Consider the following 22,753-nt stretch of genomic DNA (forward strand, 5'->3'; position numbering starts at 1 on the left):
AATTCTGGCATATAGGCCCTCAACAGGCCACTGTGAATGAATGACCACACAAAAAGGGATAAATAGAAAAAGAAGGATTTTTGCACAATTACCAGGCTAACAATATTACATATCTCCAGAGTAAAAGTCTCTAACTGGTCTTTTAAGTCAACTAAGCAGAAACAATAAAAGATTTCCAGAAGCTTCTAAGAACTGAAGTGTTGCATGTCTTTATTATTTATGCAGAATAATGCCAGGTTGCTACTGCAATCATATTCTGTCATTCTAGGTGACTCATAAGAATTCACATTGTGGGGGAATTACTATGTCACACAATATTTATGAAGTGTTATTTTAGGTGGGACATAATTTAATCCATTATGTAGGTGACGTGTGTGTGTGTGTGTGTGTGTGTGTGTGTGTGTGTATGTATAAAATGAACTCAAGTTAGGAGCATTTTACCAAGTTCTGAAACATAGAGTCCATAAGAATTTACTCTCCAATAATCCTTAATTCAATCTTGATGAAATCTTTAGCTGAGGGAGTAAATTTTCATTGACCCTGTTGTTTATCTGGACCACTCACTTACTTTTGGGGTAAAGAAAGCTGGCATCTTTCTACAGGAATAAGATCCAGAATTTCTTCCTCAATAACTCCTTCAGGGTGATGGGACCCATGCCAACTTCTGGCCATGATGCATGCATGTGTGGTTGTGCCTGAGTTGCAGTCTTGTTCCTAAAAACCCACACAAAGTCCTCCATGTGCTTATGTGTCCTTGAGTTGAAGCAGGAAGCACAGCAACCTGGAAGTCAGGTGCCAGAGATGGAAAAACTCAAAGAGGAAAGAAACCCATGTTCCCTACTAGGAGGAAAGCTCGTCAACAGTCTCACTCAGTGTCCCTCTCATAGGATTAAGAAATAAATCCCTCTTACTTCAAACCACTATAATTTTAGGTTAGGGGAAGTCACTATTATCTTAACAGATTTCTTGATTGTACCCTTTTCCTCTGACTTTCATGAATAGTTCAGATACCAAGCATCCAGTCCTGGGCTGTACATTTCACCATGAGAAGAAGATGGTCTCCATATTTAACACCAATACATTTACAAGTTTCCCCACCAACACTTGGCTTTTAAACAGTCTTTCCTGCCATCCCCTAATTAAAAAAAAATAATCCCTCAGTCCTTCACCTCACTATGGAAGAATATGAATTTAATAGACAGTTTTCCATGCAGTTCCTCCTAGGGAACCATTGTTTCATAGGCAATGTGGACTATAGGTCAAGGTCAGTGAAAATTCACCCATGTTGCCAACGCTGTAATTATTAATGTAGACTTGAAGCAGCAAGATGTTCTGCATATTCAGGTGCCTGTCTTGGAAGGTTCTCATCACCTGCCTATATTTGCAGAGGAGATAAATCTTCTCTTACGTAACATGCTGATTCTGGCAGCCTTGTGAAAGCAAAGTCCGGCAAAGGAAAGAAAGTTCCTAGAGCACCTGTGACCAGATAACATGCACATTATACAAATGGGGGATCATTTACTTGGCCTTCAGAGAGCCTGGGCTCTTTGCCCCATATAGAATTCATCCACTGCCAGGGCTGTGCTAGGAAAGGGAACACAGTTGTTTAGATTTGCAAAGCCCCCTAAGCAGAAATTACTGTGATGACAGGGGGCTGTTAGTGCTCAACACCCTCTAAAACAGTTATCTTGTCAAATATGAGGGTACCAAGTAATCCCAACCCAGGAATCAGGTGTTAGTTATCTGTTTAGTATTATTCATAGGTTAATTTCCTGAACAGAAAAACAAGTCTTCAAATTTTACATCATTATTTCATTTATGTTCCCATAATTCTGAATTTTCTATCTTATGTAAGTGACACCTTGTGCACGGTGTAGGTATTTTTCTTATGAAGTTGGTTGAAATTCAGTTTATACAATCCGTTCAGAGACATAGAGGTGATAAGTAGCAGAATTCAGCCAAGTTGCACAAATTCTTGCCACTAGCTTTAACTGAGCCAGTTTGTGTCAATACACAGAAGATTACCCTGTCCCAGGTTGTGTTTATCTAGATTTGATCTAAAAAAAACTACTCAAGAATGTGTACACAGGAGTTGTTAGTATGTGAATGTAGCCATCTGTTTAAGATGAGAAGGAATTTACTTTCCCAAATTAACATATATTTTAGGTAACCTAGGTTTAAAAAATTCTTTTTTTAGTTGTTTTCACTTCCATACAACTAGGGAATAGCAGTTTCATCAAATAAAAATAAATCTCTATGATACTGAGTATGATAAGCTTTCATTTCCTGGGCAGTATCATTAATTTTGTAACTTCTCTCTGATTTCCAGACTGTTTTCCCTTGTCTTTCCTCTATACACTGCCAGCCAGTACTAAAATGAAGACTGGCCATGCTTCTATCTGTAAAATCCTAGTTGTCTTCTCTTGCTTGTGGGTTTTTTGTTTGTTTTTTTTGTTTTGTTTTTGGCTTGGTATTTTTCAGTAGAGCTATAATGCAAATGATTCCAAAAATGTCAGGAAGGTGCTGGAATTTTAGTGGTGAAAAACACATGCCTACTATGTATTAGGCCCATGGTTAAAACCCCATTACAAAATTTCAATGAACTTCATTTTAGTAATTTATACAACCTAATACATCCAAAAAAATTATAATTTCCCTATGTGTTATGATGAATTTCAAATGAGCAATGGCTTTCTATGACAGCAGCTACCATGTTGGATAACATACTTTCTAGTTCACCTACTCTTTTAAACAACACAAATGAAGTCTTATATTACTCTTGATTAGCTTCTGTGAGGCCTATAACCTGTTTTAAAACCTCCTAACCTTCACTGACCACCCTTGGCTCACATTTGTAATCCTAGCTACTTACAGAGAAGACTGAGATCTGGAGACTGGTTTGAAGCCAGACCAGGCAGGAAAGTCCATGAGCATTAATCACAGAAAAAGCCAGATATGGCGCTGTGGTTCAAGTGGTAGAGTGCTAGCCTTGAGCAAAAGAAGCTCAGGAACAGCATCCAAGCCAAGTTCAAGCTGCAGGAATGTAAAAAACCAAAACACAAAATGCAAAACCTCCTCCCCCATTCTTCAATGTCCTTACAGTCAACTGATCTTTGACTAAAGTGGTCAAGGGTACACACTAGCAAAAGGCCAGTCTCTTCCATAAACTGGGTTGGGAAAATTGGATAGCTACATTCAGAAAGACAGAATGTGTTTCCTATCTTAAACTACATAAAAATCTATTCATAATAAGCAGACTAGTTAAATATAAGACCTGTGACTATGAAACTACTCAACAAGATTGGGACATAGTTCTTTTGTTTAAAAATATAGAAAACTGAAGCAAAAATAGATCAGTGAGATGACAAGAAACTTAAAAACTGCATAACAAGAAGAATAATTAAGACTGAAGAGCCAGGAGCTGGTAGCTCATACCTGTAAACCTAGTTACTCAGGTGGCTGAGATCTGAGGATCATGGTTTGAATCCAGCCTGGGCAGGGAAGTCTGTGAGACTCTCATGTCCAAATAGCCATCAGAAAACCAGAAGTGGTTCTGTGTCTCAAAGTGGTAAAGCACTAGCCTTGAGCAAAAAAGCTCTGAGACAGGGCCCATGCCCTGAGTTCAAGCCCCACGGCTGACCGACCAAAAAAAAAAAGAAAGGGGGGGGCGAAGAAACAAATTATAAAGCAGGAGATATTATTTTTGACTTACACGTCTGACAGAGTTAATATTCAGAATCTATTAAAAGTGAAAATAACTGAACAGGAAAAAGTTAAGTAGTTCAATTAAAGAATGTACATAAGACCCTAATAGACATTTCTTAAAATAATACACATTTCACAAATGATATACAAATGGCCAATAGGTATATAAAAATGCTAAACATCAGTAGTCATCAGGGAAATACAAATCAAAGCTATAGTAAGATATCACCTCAATTATAAGAGCTATCATTGAAAAGAGAGAAACATTAAAGATTGGGATGATGTTTTAAAAAAGGAGCTCTTACACATTTTATGCAACTGTGAATTAGTTCAGCCATTATGCAAAACAGTAAAGGAGGCTTTTCTTTTTTTGTGGATCATCAACTGTTACTTTATTATTTTATTTCATTTTTGGTGGTACTAGTGTTTGAATTCCAAGTTTCATGTTTGCTAGTTAGGCACTCTACCACTTGAGCCATGCTCCCAGCCTTTAGCCACTTTTTAGGTAGTATCTCAAGGGTTTGTGGTTTGTTTTTTGTCCATGGCCAGCTTTGGACTGTGATCTTCCTACTTGTGCCTCCTCTATAGTTGAGATTACAGGCACACATGACTAGGCTTGGCTTATTTGTTATGACTGGATCTTGCTAATAACTCTTTTGCTAGGCCGGCCTCAAACCCGGATCCCAGTTTTTGCCACCAAAGTAGTTGAGCTTATAGGACTGTCCCCACTCTGCCTGGCCCAGCTGCTATTCTTAGCTCTGGTGAAATGCTCTTCTGCAAGGAAGCCTATGGCATTAGACATGGTAGAACATAAAATGGGAATAGGGAATTCAGAGAGTTGGATTCTTCTAGAGATGACTAGGGCTGGGAACTAGCCGGATGTGTGTTTCAGTCACTTCTTGTTGTTTTTGTTTGTAAAGGGAGGGCACTGAGTGGATGACCTCTGTGGTGATTTGGGTGTGACATGTCCGAGCCTGGGTCCCTAAGCCGGTGGCACAACTGAGAGGTGATTGGATCCGAGGGTGCTGACCTCACAATAGGCTCATCCACTGATGAGTTCCCACTGCACGGGACGACGCCAGGCCGGGCAGGGAGGGCTGTGTGCCTCCACAGCCACACGTGTCAGCTGCCGAGCCGTTCTCCACCTGTGACTAAGCTGTGTTCTCGTTGAGTTCTGCGTTACAGCAGTCCAGGGTCACTCTTGAGACAGTGGGTCCTAGGGGCTGGGACTTGGTCGTCTCCATCCCCTGTGGGTTTTCTGGGCCTACCTTCCATCTGTTCTGGTGTTCTCTGCAAACGGTGTGCAGAGCCCAGTAAGGAGGCTTTTCAAAAAATAAAAAATAAAAATAGAACTACCATACGATTTAATTACCTAACTACTGGCTATATACCAAAGGAAACGAAATCAGGAACATGAAATAGATATTTGCTTTCCCATGTTTATTCTAGAAGTACTCATAAGAGCAAAGATAAGGAATCAACTGAGGTGTCCATTGACAGTCGAATGGTAAATGAATATACACAGAATGGAATACTGTTTAGCCAAAAAGGAAATCATGTCATTTGAGGCAACAGGGAGGGAACTAAGTTTAAGTGAACAAAACAGACAGAAAAGCTTGGATTTCAGAGAAGTACATAGAATAGCAGTCATTTGAAGTTAGGCAGCATAGAGAGGAGGGCGAAAGAAGAGTGACCGACACAAAGAAATGATAAAAATTTAAGGAGGCATCAATGATAATTACTCTGACTTTAATCATCGTCTATTTTATACGTTTTACCATACTGTACCCCAGCAACATGTACAATCATGTATAAATTAGAAGAAGAAAAAATAAAGTCTATCTTTTAAAATGAGAAAAAACTGGCATCTTGTTCTTACTTTACCCTTCCAGAGTTGAGAAAGTACTCATGACTCCTGTTAGTTTCACGGCACTGGCATCCTTTGTATGAATTTCATTAGAATCTCTTCTTTTTAGAACAGGAAAAGAGCCTGTGCCACCAAGCACTACTATTACTGTGCCTACAGGTGGGATATATTTGATGAGAAAAAAAAACAGTTGCAAATGAATTGGTCTTATATGATGGGTTTTGATAGAAATGGACTTGATTGTAAAAAGCAAATTATATCTTAAAAATTCTACTATAAGCCAGGTGCCTATGGCTCACACTTTGTCATCCTAGCTACTCAAGAGGCTGAGCTCTGAGAACTGTGGTTCGAACTCAGCTGGGGCAGGAAAATCCAAGACACTCATATCCATTTAACCACAGAAAATGCTAGAGGTGGCATTGTAGCTAGCGGCTAGTGTTAGAGTGCTAGCCTTGGGCCAAAGAGTTCAGGGACAGCACCCAGATCCAGAATTCAACCTCCAGGACCAGCAAAGAAACATTGTGCTAGTCTCCTTTCAGAAAAATACAGGTTTTTAAAAATGTCAACTATATCCTGAACATGCTAAAGTTTTTATGTCTAATTCAGGCTCATATCCTCTACTCCATAATCATATATCCCTTTGCTTACTTAATATGGCTGAGGTCTGATATAATATCTCAGCTGTGACAAGACGAAAATTGGCATTCTGACCTTGCTCCTAAAGTATTTCTCACTCCCAAATCAAAGCCATCTCATCCCCAAATCAAAGACAATTCCAGTTGTTAAGCTGACTAAGGAGGATGGCTCTTCATTTTTATTTAGGTACTCATTATTTCTGCACAGGGTCCATGGACATTGGGGGTTCTGGCTGCCTCACTTGTCTGAGGTTGGCCTCTGACTGACTTTAGCCAATCACTGTATTCCATTTTATTTCCAAAGGTATATCAGAGGGAATTTCTGGAGTTTTGTCAGAAAGACTGAGAAGAAAGGTATACTTTCTCCCTTACTATATATGAAAGAGGAAGTCTGCAGCACAAATTGAGGAAGATGGCTGTCCTTTGATTGTGAATGGTGTCAGTCATCACGGACAAGAGAACCAAGAAACAGGAAGAAAGTAGTCTGGAAGAGGTCAATATGCTGCTAGGCAAATAAAACCAGAACATTATATGTATTCTATACTTTCTAGTCATATGATCCAAAATGCATCCCTTTTGTGGAAACCAGCTTGAGTTGAAGCTTTTGGTTTAGAGTTAGATATCCTAATTATTGTAGGTTAATTATGCTTAGAACAAGTCTTCATTACACAGGAATGTGATGAACCATGGAACAAAGCATGTTTTGAATTTCTCATAGTTTAATATTCCTGTGCTTCTGCCTCTCTTTCCTAAATCTGAGGTACACTCCTACCACACCATCTTAGCATAACTCCTAACGCTATTGTCTTTTAAAACATAGCATAGATATCTTTCTTTCTTTTAGGTTTCTTTTTTTACAGCCTAATTTTAAATACCTGACTCTAGTGGATTCATTTCTTCTTTCTATTAGTGGTGTCATAGTTAAATCTCTCAGCAGTATTCTTAGAAATGTAATACCCTTAATATGACAAATAGGTATTATAAATGAGGTGAGAATTCATAATTACAGATGGAGATGAGTTGAGACAAAGGAGAAAACCAGTGGCTGTGGGAATGCAGGGAAAGAACGCTAAGTTAATCTGAGTTGAAAGGGAGAGGTAAGGAAAGGCTTTCTGGATAAAATAAACTCTATAGAATTCTTAAATATAAGAACTAGCATAAGTCAAACAAATGGAAGGAAATGGAATAGACAGGTAATAAAGGACATAGAAGGAAATAACAAAAGGTTGTCCAAATGAGACCAAAAGGCCCCTTTGGGAGCAGGTCCTGAATATAGAGTTCCAGCAAGAAACATCTGGGAGTTGAGAATGGAGTCTAAAATGACCAAGGCGACATGACAAGACTAAGAAATGTGGACTCTGTCCAGAATGGGGAACTCTGATTTGTGCTTGGGCAAATGAAACAGACTGCAGGGAGGGAAGAGGTGTTCAAACCACCTAACTGGGAGACCAGTTAGGAGGCGTCAGAGAGCTTCATCCTCATTCCTCACTGTGTCACCCCCCCCAATAGAGATGTCTAGTTAGGAGCAGGACTTGAGCATGGTGGAAAAGTAACACTGGTTGACGCTTTCCTTTTTGGCCTACAACAAGGGGTCACTTTGGGCCCAGAAGACTGCCTTAAATGATCAGAATGGCATCCATCATTTGAAGAGTGGACATCACAGTATCACGTAAGCAAAAGTTCCAAGATCAAATGCCATATGGTAGGGAGCGATATTCAGCAGTCTTTTGTGTTTCAACATACAAACCCAGATTTTAGATTTCTTTTGTCTTACCCAGAAGTTTCATTGGAAGTAATTAATGACAAAAGATAGAATGTATTGCTTCACAGGTGTTTTATTAGCAGTAAGACACAGTGGCCATGTGTCAACAGGCTCCTAACACGGGGTGAGGGTAAGCAGAACGTCCTCCCTCACTGTATCTTGACTACAGAAGTTGAATCTGTGGAGAGAAACATCAAAGGGTCACTCCTGTCACACAGTGGATGCTGGGTATGAGCCCAGCTTCTCTCTCTCCACCCATTCAACCCTCCTGTAATCTGAGAAAGAAGGGTACCCACTGTCCAAGGAGAGACGTTGAAAACATTGGCAAGAGACTTCTATGTCATCTTACAGCTCTAGCTTCTCTGATCCTTCTCTTACTGCCTGAATTCCTCCTGCCTGTGACCCCCATCCCTGCTCCCAGAACGCTCTCAAAGCAGTAGCTGGGGAAATTTATGGCTCCACCTATTCACTTTTTGTCTGTTAGACAGCATTGTCTTTTATTGCTTGAGGTTCTGTGTCATGAGAACTGTTGTTTCATGTACTTGCCTGAATTTGTTCTAGTTACTGTTTTGAAGTATGGTTTGTACGATCTGTTAGATGCAAGTTTTCTTGGGTTTTAATGAGAATAAGTGCAATTTAGTGACAGAAGAAGCAGTCTTCTTTGCCTCAGAATTTGGCTTGCTAATCAAAAACTTTTAAACTAATATTGCTACCATTATGAGTATTATCAGTTCCCTTTCCCTGAACATCCTTTGGATCTGAAACAGTCCAACATGGGTTCAAACAAAGGATTTATCTTCTGGATCTTTCCATGGAGATCAGTAGTACAGAATAGTCTATACTCTTCCTTGATAAGTTTAATGCCTCTTTGATAATCTAAGTGGTAATTTTTTAACCCATAAAGTTTAGGTTCACACATGATGCACATAATGTACACACATGCATAGGTTAATTTAACATTCGAGACATTGTTTACACTTTCAAATCATGAAGTTAGATTCTTATTCTACTGCTGAATTTCTGTCAGATGAATGAGCACTGATGTACAAATCTATCCAAGTTGGTTTCCTAAATTTCTATACGTTCTCCTGAAGATACAAAAAGTATAAGAAATCAGCTGGGTGGGGGGCGGGGCGGGCAGAGGTGAATCATTGTAGCAGTATATGTATTTAAGGGAAAATTTTAGTGAGAATAGAATTATAAATACTACTCAATCCTTCTCATCCTTTCGGTTATTACTTACACTCTTCCATCATTTCTTTTCACTGTGATCCTTGATGCTCCCAATCTGGGCAGGGATGGGTTGATCACGTTATTATACCAAATAAATTTAACCTTCTGCAGGTCTCCAACATCCACATCAGAGTCGATGTCTTTGATAAGAACTGCACCAGGTTGGAGAGAGCCCCTGAGGTGGTAAGAAGACAAAAGAAATGTGTGAATATTTATAAATACAAACCAAAGTAATCACAATACAATAAATCTATATCATATGTGGTCTATATGCATCCATATGTTTCTAAGACCAGCTTAAAATGTCCATATCTAAATTGATTGGTGTGTCAATCTAATCTTTGAATTAATTTTTCACATGTATTTTAGCTTAATGGATGGTTTGCTACCAATCTAATGTATGAATTAAATTTTCAATCTAATGCATGAATTAGTTCTTCACATGTATTTTAGCACAACATCTGGTTTGCCACCAATGGTCATATACTTTAGGTATCTTTCATTTAATATAAACATAAAATATAAAGATGTGTTATACATTCAACTATGTTTTAGTCTCAGTTCAATAATCATTGTATCATCTTTTCCCCACAGCTTTATGGAGAACAATTGTTTATTAATTATGTCGGACAACAAAGGAAACATTAGTTTCCTAAGAAATTATGAGAGAAGAAACTTATGAATACAATTCTGAAATGTATGTCGATGTAAGTGTGGAAAACTTTATTTTATCATATGTGATCATATTCTCATTTATGATAGCAGAAAAACCCTTTGCCAGTAATATATATTATCGATAAACTGTATTCCAACATTGAAAAGTGCCAAGAAGTGTTTTTACTCACTTGAAAATTTCATACTGCATAGAGTTTCCTCCATTTCCAAACAAAGAAACCAGGATGTGTCCTGTAACCTTCGTTCCAGACAGTGTGACAGCAACCTCATACCTCCAACCTGAGTGGGAGGCAAAATTTGAAAATGTCAGCTTTAGGAGAAAAGATACAGGAAACAGATCAATTCCCATTGCCATTGCTGAAGAACTTGGGATAATTTCTACATGATGTTGTGGTTCTTCTAATGAAAATCACAGTTTTTCCTTTATCCAAGTGTTCAGGGGACAGGCATTGGGAAACAGAAGCTGTATGGGATCTTTCCAAACTTAAACATAGTTTGAAAAGCCATGGGACAAAGATAGAAATTTTGTTTAAAATTTGCAACCTAACCATTTATTATTGAATAGTCTAATAAACTCTATGGTAAAAGGTAATTGATCACAAAACATTAGAGTCTTTTCATCTTTTTGTCTAAATACTTTACATGAATTTCTTCTGCCTCCTGTAATGTCTCAATTTAGGTAAGCAAAAGAAAGTTCCCTTGGTACTCATCAATAGGGAACCACTGGTACTGGCCAGTTATTGTTAGCCTGGGCCAAACTGGGGCTTCGATCAAAAATCTGCTTTTAGTTTTTACAATACTGTTAACCCAAATGAGTCCCTGAGAATCAATTTTTTTCCTCAATCATCCAGAAAAGAAACCTGGAGCCTATCTCTATGTCTTACACATCCTATATTTCTACTCTCATGTCTCTCTATACTCCTCTCTCTTTTTCTCTCTCTCACCTTTCATTAGTTATACAGGGGAGAATTTCACTGTTCCAGTTCCATACATGTTTATAATATATTGAAATCAATCTTACCTCCTTTATTAGTCTCCCTCAATATCGCTTGAACTTGCCAGATCCTTTCCATTCCCATCACCCCTGCTACTACCTTTCTTGAGAGTTAATTTTCTTGGTTTGAACTGAGGACCTTGGGCTTGCAGGGCTGGTGCTCTACCATTTGTCCTATGTCTTTAGCCCTGTACTTTTGCTGGTTATTTGGAAATAGAGTTTAGCAACCTTTTCCTGCCTGCACTGGCATCAGACCCCGATACTCCTGATCTCACCCTCCTAAGATTACAGGTGTGAGGACTCGTGCCTGCCAGTGGGAGGTTACTTTTCTGTTTGTACTGAAATTGAGCATTTTGTTCGAAGTTTTGGCTGAGTAAAAAGAGACTGAAGCAGAAGAAGCCTTCTAAATTCAGCACCAGGATAAAAACAAAGAAATTTGTATTTGTCACATCAATAGTCCAGGCCCAATACTCTGTTCTATGTGTGGCACTGGGAAAATTTTCCCATTGAGGAGGGATGTATAAACATTTGCATGGAAAAACAATGTTATATATTATTAGTGGACATGAGATACATAGGATTAAGAACTTAAAGTTATGGCTAGTATTGGAGCTCAGTGGTAGAACACTTGTTTGTCATATGTAAGGCCATGGGTTTGATAAACTCCACCAAGCAGGAAGGGCTGGGTGGGGAGGGGGGAGAACAACTTAAGGTTAATAAAACAAACTTACGAGAGAAATTACTCCTATCACCAGTGTTTAGATAAAATCTCTGATATACTCCATTTGTTTTCCCAGAAAATCTGTCAGCATAATGACCCATCTGTGGGCAGCCTCCACTGGCACAGGGAAAGCACTGGTTCTGTGAAAACAAAAATGTCCTGTGTGAAGTGCTCTTTCTGTTGACAGTCATCTTTCCCTTCATGTTGCTAAAAGTCCAGTATTCAAAGGCTACTTCTGTTCCTGATGGTAAAAGGATGTTAGTAATGTTAACAATGCTGCAAGATAAATCAGTGGTTTCGCTGTTAGATCACACACAACCAAGGAGAATTTGTGTGTATGCATTTGCTTTCTCATTGATCTCTATAAGTTGAACTACTTGCCTCCAAGATATTCATGTTTCTGCATGGAGGTTGGAATTTATTTCAGAACCATTGCATAAGAAAGAACAAGATGGGATAATCAGCCTCTTGTATGTAAAACAGAATGCATTGGGGGGACAATAAACTTGTAAGCCAGGTATTTCTCAAGTCCCTTAGCCTCCATTTAGTATACAAGACTACATGCTTACATCTCAGAATTCTCCCCAGGTGGAGAGGAAACAATCCAGTTGGTTATTAAAGTTTAAAGATGAGGCTGATTTCTGGAGAAAATTTATAATATGGGAAACTATCCTGTTTCCCTGGACCTAGGGAATATAGTAAGGGGAATTAAGAGAAATGAGTGGAGTTGGGCAGATGAGCATCCACTTCCCACTGTGGAGAGGAAGGTCACTCCACAGAAAAGGCACCTAGTCACCCTTTGAATCAATGGGCCTGATGATAGGCCTTATAGATTCATGCCAACATCCTATAAGCTAAGGAGAGAGAGAACCAGCCAGGAAGAAATGGATTATATAAATCCAGAGAGGACAAGCTCCAGACTTCATCTAAGAAGTTGCAGAGTGTGTATATCCAAAAGACAAATAGCAATATGACTGAGAGTTTAAAGGAATTGCAAGCCTCTGCACCAATGGACCTCCAAGTTACTCCTTCTGTAGAACAGACACTGGAGCTGGGCATCAGTGGCTCATGCCTGTAATCCTAGCCAGTCAGGAGGCTGAGATTTGAGGACTGTGGTTCGAAACCAGCCCAGGAAGGAAACCCCATGAGACTCTTATCGCCAATAAACTACTCAAAAAAGCCAGAAGTGGCATTATGGCTCAAGTAGTAGAGTGATAGCTTTGCGCAAAGAAACTGAAAGACAGTGCCTAACCCAATGACCAGCAAAGAAGAAGAAAAAAAAAGGAATATACATTGTCTAGACCACTAGTAGCATGAACAAAGTCAGTACTACCTTGAAGAGTCATTTAGAAAGGGGTATAGAGGTAAAGATTGAATGATTGTACTCAAATAAGTGCTGAGCATTTTCCAAAAGGATTGTTTATATTGTTGAATTGGACTGTTGTAATTCTATGAAATATAATTTCCTCTGCTTTGTTTATAGAATGATAAAAACAAAAAGTTATACCAAAGAGAGGCAGCAGGATGTTCAGTTCTAGTTATGTAATCAGCCTGTATGTGACTTTCCCATAATAGCTAGCATTTGTTGACTACTGATTATTATGTTTTTTTTGTTCTGGGCTAAGCAATTAATATCACATCATGAGTTCCTTTTACATGGGCATTGAGTCGGCCATTATTATTTGCATCTATAGATGAAGATGCTGTCTTAAAGCAATGAAATGCTTTACCCAGCTATTTTGTTGTTTTCCTTCTTTTTCTCATTTAAAAATTTAACCTATAAATTATAATAAACAACAGTTATTTCATGTTCAAGGTTACACAGAAGAATTCAAACTGAATATCAAGGGGCTATAAAACAAGATAGAAATTAAAAGAAATATTGGTGAATATGAAGTTGCCAAGAACTGTCTCTATGTCTGTAATTCTACAGGTTCAGAGGTCAGCATTTAAGGAAAATCTCCCATGCTCAGCAGCTGCCTTTAAACATGGCTGTCAGATAGCCACAGACTCATATTTTCCTTTGTTTGTTTGATTGGATTATTTCCAAAATGAATATGAACATTTACCTAATGTAGCAAAATGACAGGGAATAAGTTCTACAAAGGAATTTCCATTTACAAGCATAATGTCTAAATTCTTCAAATGCTTCTCTGCTACTAAAATACATATCTACAATTAGTAAACATCTGACCTATTCACGGAATAATGTCTTTGCAGTGAGCCATGATCACTACTGAGAACTAATATCCACAAAATGAAAATAGAGGGCCTTGGAGATAGAGCTTGGGGGATAATGCCTCCTTAGCATGCACAAGGCCCTAGGTTCTATCCTCAGCACTGTGAAAATGAAATTCAAAATTAAAATTAAAATTGAAGTGGAAATGTACTTACTGAAGAGAAAACATTGTAGGAAGAGCAAGAGAATGCAGCAAAGCCAGTAGGGTTGAGGATGCTGTCAGAATAGTACTTGTAGCTTCTTAAGTGATTACAGGCTGCAAAGTCACGAGTTCCTATGAAATCAGATATGATTATACATTAGTGACACATTTTTATTTTTCTAAGTCAATACTGTAATGAAAATATAGGTTTTGAATCTTTCTCTAATTAATGGGAACTCATGAAATCGTAGCATAATATCATTTATGAAATGTATTTATGATTTAAGATTCAACCAGAATTTAAGTACTATTTAAGATGATAATATTTAATGCTACTGTTACATGAGACAAAAAAATAACTCGATAAGGGAAGGATTGGCCCATATTGTTATAAGGGCAATTTAGTAATGCAGTCCCTGAATTAGGTCCTTGGAAAGCTGACCGTAAATACATTCTCTTCCCAAAGACTTCTCATTCCTACATGTGTCAGTGGGAACCTGTATCTCAAGGGTGCAACGAAGGAGTCTTTGTTATATTAAAAAAAACTGTACAATTCTAAATAATTCAGCAAGTTTATCAACATAAAACAAACTTTCCATAATGAAACCTCTCTGCACACAGGATGGCTTTACCTTGCCAGATCCCATCAATGTCAACAATCTGCGAGAGAATATTCTTCTGACATCCGGGCATCTCTACTCCACCATTTGGAAAGAAGTCAAGGTGACCTGAAGGTTGGCTTGTTCCAAACCCTGGACAATTTTTAAAATAAGAGTAGGTTTATCTTACAATAGAGGTTCAAGATATTGTAAACACTCTAAAACTGTAGACTCAACATCCTCTAGGAGGACAAATTGAGGAACTCACCTAAGTTGGGGACGAATGGGGCAGCATCTGTGTGAATGACATCCACAAATTGAGCATCACTGGGGTCCAATCGGATTAGCTCAGGTGTACCCTCAAAACAAGGCTCAGCAGGATCCAACCCTAAAACATACAGTATGTGTCATTAATTATGTCCTGTTCACATACATCCAGCTTGCTCCATGAGTTACAGACCTGAGTACAGGTCTTGGCTACAATCATGAGTTACAGATGGAAAGCAATAAATGAGTTCTTCCTGACACAACCATTTTTGAAGGGATATCTGCTCTGAGTTAGCCATTTGCTTGGAAGTGGATTTTCCCCAAACTATAAAATTGCCTCTACTTATGGATGCTTACTTAGTCTTTGAGAGAATCTTGGTCATTAGAAGCAGTTTCAGAAAAAAGTTCAATATTATTCAGAATAGAAGTATTCCAATGAGAATATAATCCCCCAAGACGGCAAAGACCTTGGGTTTCTTCACTTAGTTCACAGCCTGGCAGGGCCCAGTAAAACAGGAGAACATACTCTGGAAGAAAGGCTAGATGCTTCCATCAATCTAAATACAAAAAACTTATCTGAGTATTTCTGGGCAGCACAGAAAGTTAGAAGATAGAAGAGGAAAATGTCCGTTCCTTCAAGCAGTCATTAGCAATTGCCGCTGAAGCAGGATTACAATAAACTGTGCACATTTAAGCTCTACTGGTTAAATTCTATGTTATTTATTCCCCAAATATGGGGTAATAGTCATGTTTCTGGAGCTTCTTAACTTTCATTTTAGTCACATGTAATATATTCAATTATTATTATTATTATTATTATTATTTTGCCAGTCCTGGGCCTTGGACTCAGGGCCTGAGCACTGTCCCTGGCTTCTTTTTGCTCAAGGCTAGCACTCTGCCACTTGAGCCACAGCACCACTTCTGGCCATTTTTCTATATATGTGGCGCTGGGGAATCGAACCCAGGGCTTCATGTATACGAGACAAGGACTCTTGCCACTAGGCCATATTCCCAGCCCTATATTCAAATATTAAATGGAATGGTGAAAAACAAAGATTAGTGGCAACAAAACAATCTGCATTCTGATTTCTTTCTTTCTTTTTGTTGGTCATGGGGTTTGAACTCTGGGCCTGGGTGCTGTCCATGATCTTGTCAGCTCAAGGCTAGAGCTCTACCACTTGAGCCACAGCTATACTTCTGTTTTTCTGGAGGTTAAATGGAGATAAGAGTTTCACAGACTTTCCTTCCCAGGCTGACTTTGAACCACAATCCTCAGATCTCAGCCTGTTGAGTAGGTAGAATTACAGGTGTGAGCCACTAATGTATCATGTACCCGTCTTTATAAAACGATACAGCCAGTATTTGCTTTGAGTGCAGATGTACCAGCATCATTACAAACTCTCCAAGCACCTGTGTCTGGCTTGAACCTTCTGATTGCTAATTGTGGCACAATTCAGAACATGTGAGAAGGTTAAGAGGCTGCACCAGATTTTTTCTCCTCCATCTCCTTTTGGTCCCATAGAGGATATACATGGGCTCTAATATTGCAGGCATTGTTGTGACCAACCTGTGATTCTTCCAATGGCTCCATTGGTCCTTCTTCCAGCTTCTCCAGCAATATGGGAGCCCAGGCTGTGGCCAATGACATGGACATTGGAAGGTGAGTATCCCAATTGATTCTGTTGGAAAGCAAACCTCTTTAAAATGTTTTCAATGGTTCAGAATTCCAGGTGAACTCTAAAGAGGGATCTCATACTCTTGATTTTCAGGAAGACATGTTGCCTCTTCGAAGAAATTAGTTTTCAGAGTTTGGTGGTTGTTGTTTTTTTTTAATCACAGTACAATGATAAAAATGGAAATGGGTTTAGCTTTGAAACTAGTGGGCATAAAACTCTACTACATTGTTTACTATGTTGAAGATATCTTTGAACAATGTGAGTTAGGCAGAAATGATTAAGTGACAAATTCTAAATTCTAAACCCATAATGGAAGAAGTTATTTAAACATATTCAAGTTTAATTTTTTTATTTGGTTTCCCAATTGGTTAGCATATTGTCATTGTATCAAGTAGACATCATCTACCTAGTCTCTTGAATAAGTCCACTTAATTAAAGATAATAATTCACTTCTTGAAATAAATAGGTTACTGATGAATCCCAAATCTAGATTATTTTTTGCATTTTTATCTGAAGGGAAAGCCTATTTCAGTAGAGAAGTGTCATACCTACAATATTTTTTTGAAACAGAATCTAGAAAACAAAGTGGATGAGATTTTATATAACGTGGAAGGTATTACCTTAAGGACATCAACAAAATATGCAATTTCTGCTCCCACAACCCGGGTGTTCTGTGAGGCCTGGCTGTATGCAGCTCGGGAGCCTCCTTTCCAGTCCACACAGATGCAGTTCACACTTTCCACCCTAAACATGTTCTGATGGAGGAGACACAAGAAACAGGCAAGTAAATCAGGATCTTTATTCATTTCTAATGAATACATCTGAAGAATAGGATATATTCCCTCCCTGATCTGTACAGTATCATGTCACTGCTAATCCCAAAGCTATGAACAAAACTGTCTAAAAGGTATAGGACACTCCGGACGTTTACCTTTGGCTCCTGATTAGAGGTGTGGCCATTGTAGAAACAGGATTGTTAGGATTTCTATTGTAACAAATTACAGACACATTTGAGTCAGAAAAAAAATGTATGAGTTGTGACAGTAGTCATTGTCTCAGAGTTTCTTGAAGGCCATCAAACTACATTGTCCCTTACTAGAATGTGCAAGGACATTTTGTGTCTCTTTCACTGCTCTGTGCTCAGTGTCTACAATACTTCCTGCTTCAGAGATTCTCAATAAAAATTTACCAAACAAGTGAAAGAAAGAAAGACTGTAAGAATCCTGAAGTTTAAAGGAGTAAGAGCTTTTTGATGAACATTCTAATCGGTTTGGGGCTAAGGAAGCTTAACTGTATATTACTGAAATTATTTCACATAAAAGCCTAGTCTAACTATGTACACTGGTAACTTTGCTTTCCAGGGTCAAGTAAGCCTTTTAGAAGAGCAGTTCTCATAGAAATTATTTGTTTGAGCATATATTCTACATACTTTTTATATAAAATCTTTTTATATAAAATTAACAATATTGAAGAAATCATCTTGCACTTTTTCTATTACAGAAGAATAAAATCCAAAGAACAGAAATAATTATTCTAAGTAAGTAAAAGTGAATCCAGTTTGACTATTCTTAGATGACAGCATCGAGTTGCTACTATAGAGCATAAAACCTTTTAACACTTTAGGACACAACTTTTCACATGTTATTGTTAGCTAAAAATAGATCAGGATTGTAAGGTAGGACCTTCACCCTTCTTGTTTAATCCCTTGTTTCTCCATCACAACACATTAACACTGTTGTAATACTGTCAGTAAAGCCCAACCAAATGTATATAAAACACATCTGCTTTGGGGATCTTAGAAATAAAGTCTATACTCATAACTAAAATAATTATATTCCCTTGAATCACATTTTCCCTTCACTGCTGTACTAGAAAACTATTATTACTATCCACAATATTATCACCACCCACAATAACCATAACATTAAAGCTCTGCTTTTGTTGATGTTCCTAAACCCATGAAGGGAATGGACTCCAGGATGCTCTTCTATTGTCAGGATTGGTCAGGATCAGCCCATGTGCTCTGTAGTTGACTAGTTCTGTCTTTGGTTCCAGTGAAAGACAAGATGGAAATTGATGGGTTAAGCAGAGCCTGGGATTCTTTATATGACAGCCCTGCAAAAACAAGTGCAATCCAGCACCATGGCAGCCACGAAAGTTTGATGAAAATGTGACTAAATATACAAATAAAGGAATCAATAATAATGTCCTTTAAGTACTAGTGGTTACAGGAACAATTTCTTCTACTTGATTTTCTACCTTTTAATTCTTTGTTATCATTTGTCATAGCTAGAATCTGGAACCAACCCAGATGCCCCTCAGTAGACAAATGGATCAGGAAAATGTGGTACACAATGGAATTTTATGCCTCTATCAGAAAGAATGACATTGCCCCATTTGTAAGGAAATGGAAGGACTTGGAAAAAATTATACTAAGTGAAGTGAGCCAGACCCAAAGAAACATGGACTCTATGGTCTCCCTTATTGGGAATAATTAGTACAGGTTTAGGCTAGTCACAGCAGAGGATCACAAGAGCCCAATAGCTATACCCTTATGATCACATAAGATGATGCTAAGTGAAATGAACTCCATGTTATGGAAACGATTGTTATATCACAGTTGTAACTACTTTCAACGTCCCATGTGTATCTGTAGCTTCTATTATTGATGATGTTTTTGTATCACCTTCCAGTGGTCGTACCTACACTATCTCTGTAATCTTATCTGAGTATATTGGAAACCGTGTATACTGGTATTAGAAGTAGGAAATTGAAAGGGAATACCAACATTGAGAGACACGGTAAAAAAAAGACAAACAACTACAAAAGCAATACTTGCAAAACTGTTTGGTGAAAGTGAACTGAACACCTCAGGGGGGGGGAAAGGGAAAGGGGGAGGAGGGAGAGGGTATGAGGCACAAGGTAACAAACAGTACAAGAAATGTATCCAATGCCTAACGTATGAAACTGTAACCTCTCTGTACATCAGTTTGATAATAAAAATTTGAAAAAAATAAATAAATCTTTGTTATCACTGGGATCAGAGCCAAAGGCAAATAGAAGAAAATGAGATCACTTTTGCAGAAACAACAGACAGTGGAATTGAGAACCATCCAGTGATCACAGGCGTGACTACCAAGGGGGACCAGAGTTATCAACTGAAAGTCAATAGGAGCTTCGATTGCTAGGGTTTTGAAATGTCCACACATGAGACAACCTTAACCTTCTCTTGGGAGATCACCAGGTCTCACCCTGCACATATCGGACAGCCAGTTTTCTTCTCCCTTGTCTATGAATCCATGAACGATGAAGCGAGTTTTTCTATTTGTATTGAAGTTGGAGCTCCTGATGGTTGATGCGTCTGCAGTGACTGTCTGTTTAGGGGAGAAAAGTGTCCCAGGTGAAGTTTTTATAGTATCCTCTAGAATCACTAATATATGTCAAGAGTTGGTAGGAAGATGAAAACTAGTGGGATTGGGGATCCCTGGAAGGATTTTCCCATTACAGTCAAGGTATTCACCATCATCACTGTGTCTCTAGTTTCTATCGTCAAACAAAATCTTTGTAGCTGTTCTACTCAGATGATATGTTTTCTATAATATTTGTCGGTAAAATCTTATCTACTTTAATGGAAGTCTTCATATATATGTATGTATATGTGTATATATATATACATACACTCAACTGTATAGCTAAAACTTAATCTACATATTACAATTGTAACCTAACTGTAGCTGTAACCTAATCTACATACTTAGAATTGTAATTATCTATCGAGCAATCTATCTGTTCCCCTAGTTATGACACAGTTTTGTCAATAAATCTGGTGTAATTTGAAAGTACTGTAGGCTGAAATTGCATGGAAAACTCCCAAACTGATGAATATCATAGCTCAGTAACACATCATATTCTAGTACATCAGTTGCCAACGCTCATTATTAGTGGCTGGCTGGGATTGTGGTTCACTACTATTGCTAGTCTATTGCTAGTCCCCCAAATACCAGAATTTAAAAGATGATATCTACTAAACATGTACATTGTTTCCAACATTGCAAGATCAAAGAAACATTCATTCAAGCTACTTTAAATATGTACCCTCTGTGTATATACAATATATTACAAGAAATCATACATTTTACATCTATCTGAATGAATATGAATATGTACAAATATTTTACATCATATATGTACACATGCATCATACACATATATATGTATTACACATGTGTACACTGAGAGGGTCAAACATTAATTTCATTGCCTTAGAAGTCTACAAATGTAAGAGTACAATGCTGCTTTTTTTCTCTCTCTTTAGATTTGAATATTTAATGTACAAATTACATAACACAGACTGAACTATGTCCTGGAAAGGGGCCTTCTTACTTGATAGTTGTTTTGGTTCTCGTTGGTGTAGAGGAGGAAGCGGGTGTTGATAGATGTAGGACTCCAGGGCAGTATTTTCAGGGGTCTTTCCACAATTCCTGCCCAGGGAGCATCATCAGTGAAGCAGCCCAGTCTGTCGTAGCAGACTTCTTTTCCTGAAATCACCCAGAGGGTTTCAAGGATATTAGTGTAACCAGAACGCATTTTCAATGGTCTCTCAGGCATGATACACGTTCAATTACATCTTATGCAGATTTTCTTCCTTTACTTTCCCAGATTTCCTTTTATCACACTCTCAAAGTACCTTCATAAAGAGCAGTTACAGACAGGCTCTGGTTCCTCACTTTTACCTCAGGGGACTACCTCACTCTCCTCTTGTCTCTGCTCAGCAAAAGGTAAGGAATTATATTAGCTTCTCAAAACAGATGTTATAGTTGGGCATTTGGTGCCCAAGAATTGAGTTGCATCGTGCGGTGGGCTTAGTGGTGGTGGGACATACGAAGGTCTAGACTACCACTAGCCCCTCTGGCTTTAGAATTCAGGTGGGGTGGTTAGATTGTTTCATGCAGGGGCCCAGACTTCTGCTCTGCCCTATGGGTGAGCACGTAGGTGTCTGGCATGTATTGAGGACCATCCTAGATTCCTGTGATGAGGTAGGTACTCAACCAAAGAAAACATCCACCATTTAACACAACCTTGGGTGGCACGTGACTGCATAAAGGGAAACCTCAAAGGAAAGGTTGTGGAGCAAGGTTAAGCCCACCACACCAGCAGCACTAAGAGGAGTAGCTGCTATGGTGGCGGCATTTGTCTAGAGTTTGCCATGTGCCAGATGCTAGGCAAGGTGATTTTTTTCATCTTATCTAAGCCTTACAATCATCTCCATAACAGGGATGTCATTATCCTCATTTGACCAAAAAAATATCCCGAAGCACAGAGGTTTATGATTTTTGCATAGGATGATGGAGTTGTAGGCGACTAGTGAAGGCTTCAAATGACTCCATGGACGGAAGCTAAAGGTGCTAGGTTCAGAAATTAAATACTAATGTTAAGTTTGTACTCCAGATAAACAGTGTTGTTTAGTATAGCATCACATATTCATTGTATGTTTGAATTCTTTCTTGCTTATCCAAAATTCAAATTGAACTGAGCGTCACTGATCTTATCTGACAAGCCCACCCTAGGCCCCTGTGCTCTTTTTTTTTTTTTTTTGGCCAGTCCTGGGCCTTGGACTCAGGGCCTGAGCACTGTCCCTGGCTTCTTCCCGCTCAAGGCTAGCACTCTGCCACTTGAACCACAGCGCCGCTTCTGGCCGTTTTCTGCATATGTGGTGCTGGGGAATCGAACCTAGGGCCTCGTGTATCCGAGGCAGGCACTCTTGCCACTAGGCTATATCCCCAGCCCCCCCTGTGCTCTTAATTCTGCATCTTTATTACTTTACTCCTGGTCCTTATCATGTCTTAATTCAACCATTCCAAAGTTCTGGAAAGGGCTAAGCAGCGAGGCTTGCCCATCTCCAAATGAGTATCTTTCCTTACCGACTACTACTCCCAGGAGCAGTGACAATGTCCATGGCAGCAGCATCTGCAGAAAGTAGAAAACACGGTTGATTCAGGTGAACTAATGTGCTAAAAGATGGACACCATTCAAATTCATGCTGACCTTTGGGGATAATGAATGAATTGTAATAAACTCACTGTGGCGGATCCGTTGGGTTCTCGGACAACTAGCTACCATTGAAAGGTCCTTTTTATAGGGGAGCCTTATCTTTTTGAGCAGTGCCATGGAAAAGTGGCATGAAAACAGAGGAGGTTCCAAGAACATATTTCTAATTTTAATCACAGATAAGCCCATA

At 38.7% G+C, this 22,753-nt stretch overlaps 1 protein-coding gene across 1 annotated transcript; it reads right to left on the reverse strand.

The window, feature by feature from the left end:
- Positions 1–8,027: 8,027 nt before the first annotated feature.
- On the reverse strand, positions 8,028–22,494 carry LOC125346019 (pancreatic triacylglycerol lipase). Its single transcript, XM_048338176.1, has 12 exons — positions 22,437–22,494; positions 20,899–21,053; positions 19,767–19,889; positions 17,136–17,270; positions 16,407–16,518; positions 14,841–14,960; positions 14,606–14,725; positions 13,987–14,105; positions 11,603–11,732; positions 10,048–10,156; positions 9,213–9,377; positions 8,028–8,147 (listed from the first exon to the last, which is right to left on the reverse strand). Exons 1-12 carry the CDS (start codon positions 22,480–22,482, stop codon positions 8,084–8,086), a joined length of 1,398 nt encoding a protein of 465 aa, XP_048194133.1. The 5' UTR covers positions 22,483–22,494; the 3' UTR covers positions 8,028–8,083.
- Positions 22,495–22,753: the final 259 nt, after the last annotated feature.

The sequence above is a fragment of the Perognathus longimembris genome, chromosome 2, assembly GCF_023159225.1.
Source record: "Perognathus longimembris pacificus isolate PPM17 chromosome 2, ASM2315922v1, whole genome shotgun sequence".
Taxonomy (NCBI): Eukaryota; Metazoa; Chordata; class Mammalia; order Rodentia; family Heteromyidae; genus Perognathus; species Perognathus longimembris.

What these genes read in the sequence shown, in the direction of transcription:
- LOC125346019 (XM_048338176.1), bottom strand. Translation starts at nt 22,482, where the DNA reads ATGCTGCTGCCATGGACATTGTCACTGCTCCTGGGAGTAGTAGTCG. An exon ending in GGCTGTCCGATATGTGCAGG is followed by an intron (nt 17,271 to 19,766) that starts GTGAGACCTGGT and finishes CTCCTCCATCAG; the next exon opens with AACATGTTTAGGGTGGAAAG. An exon ending in AGCCATTGGAAGAATCACAG is followed by an intron (nt 14,961 to 16,406) that starts GTTGGTCACAAC and finishes TGTATGTTTTAG; the next exon opens with GGTTGGATCCTGCTGAGCCT.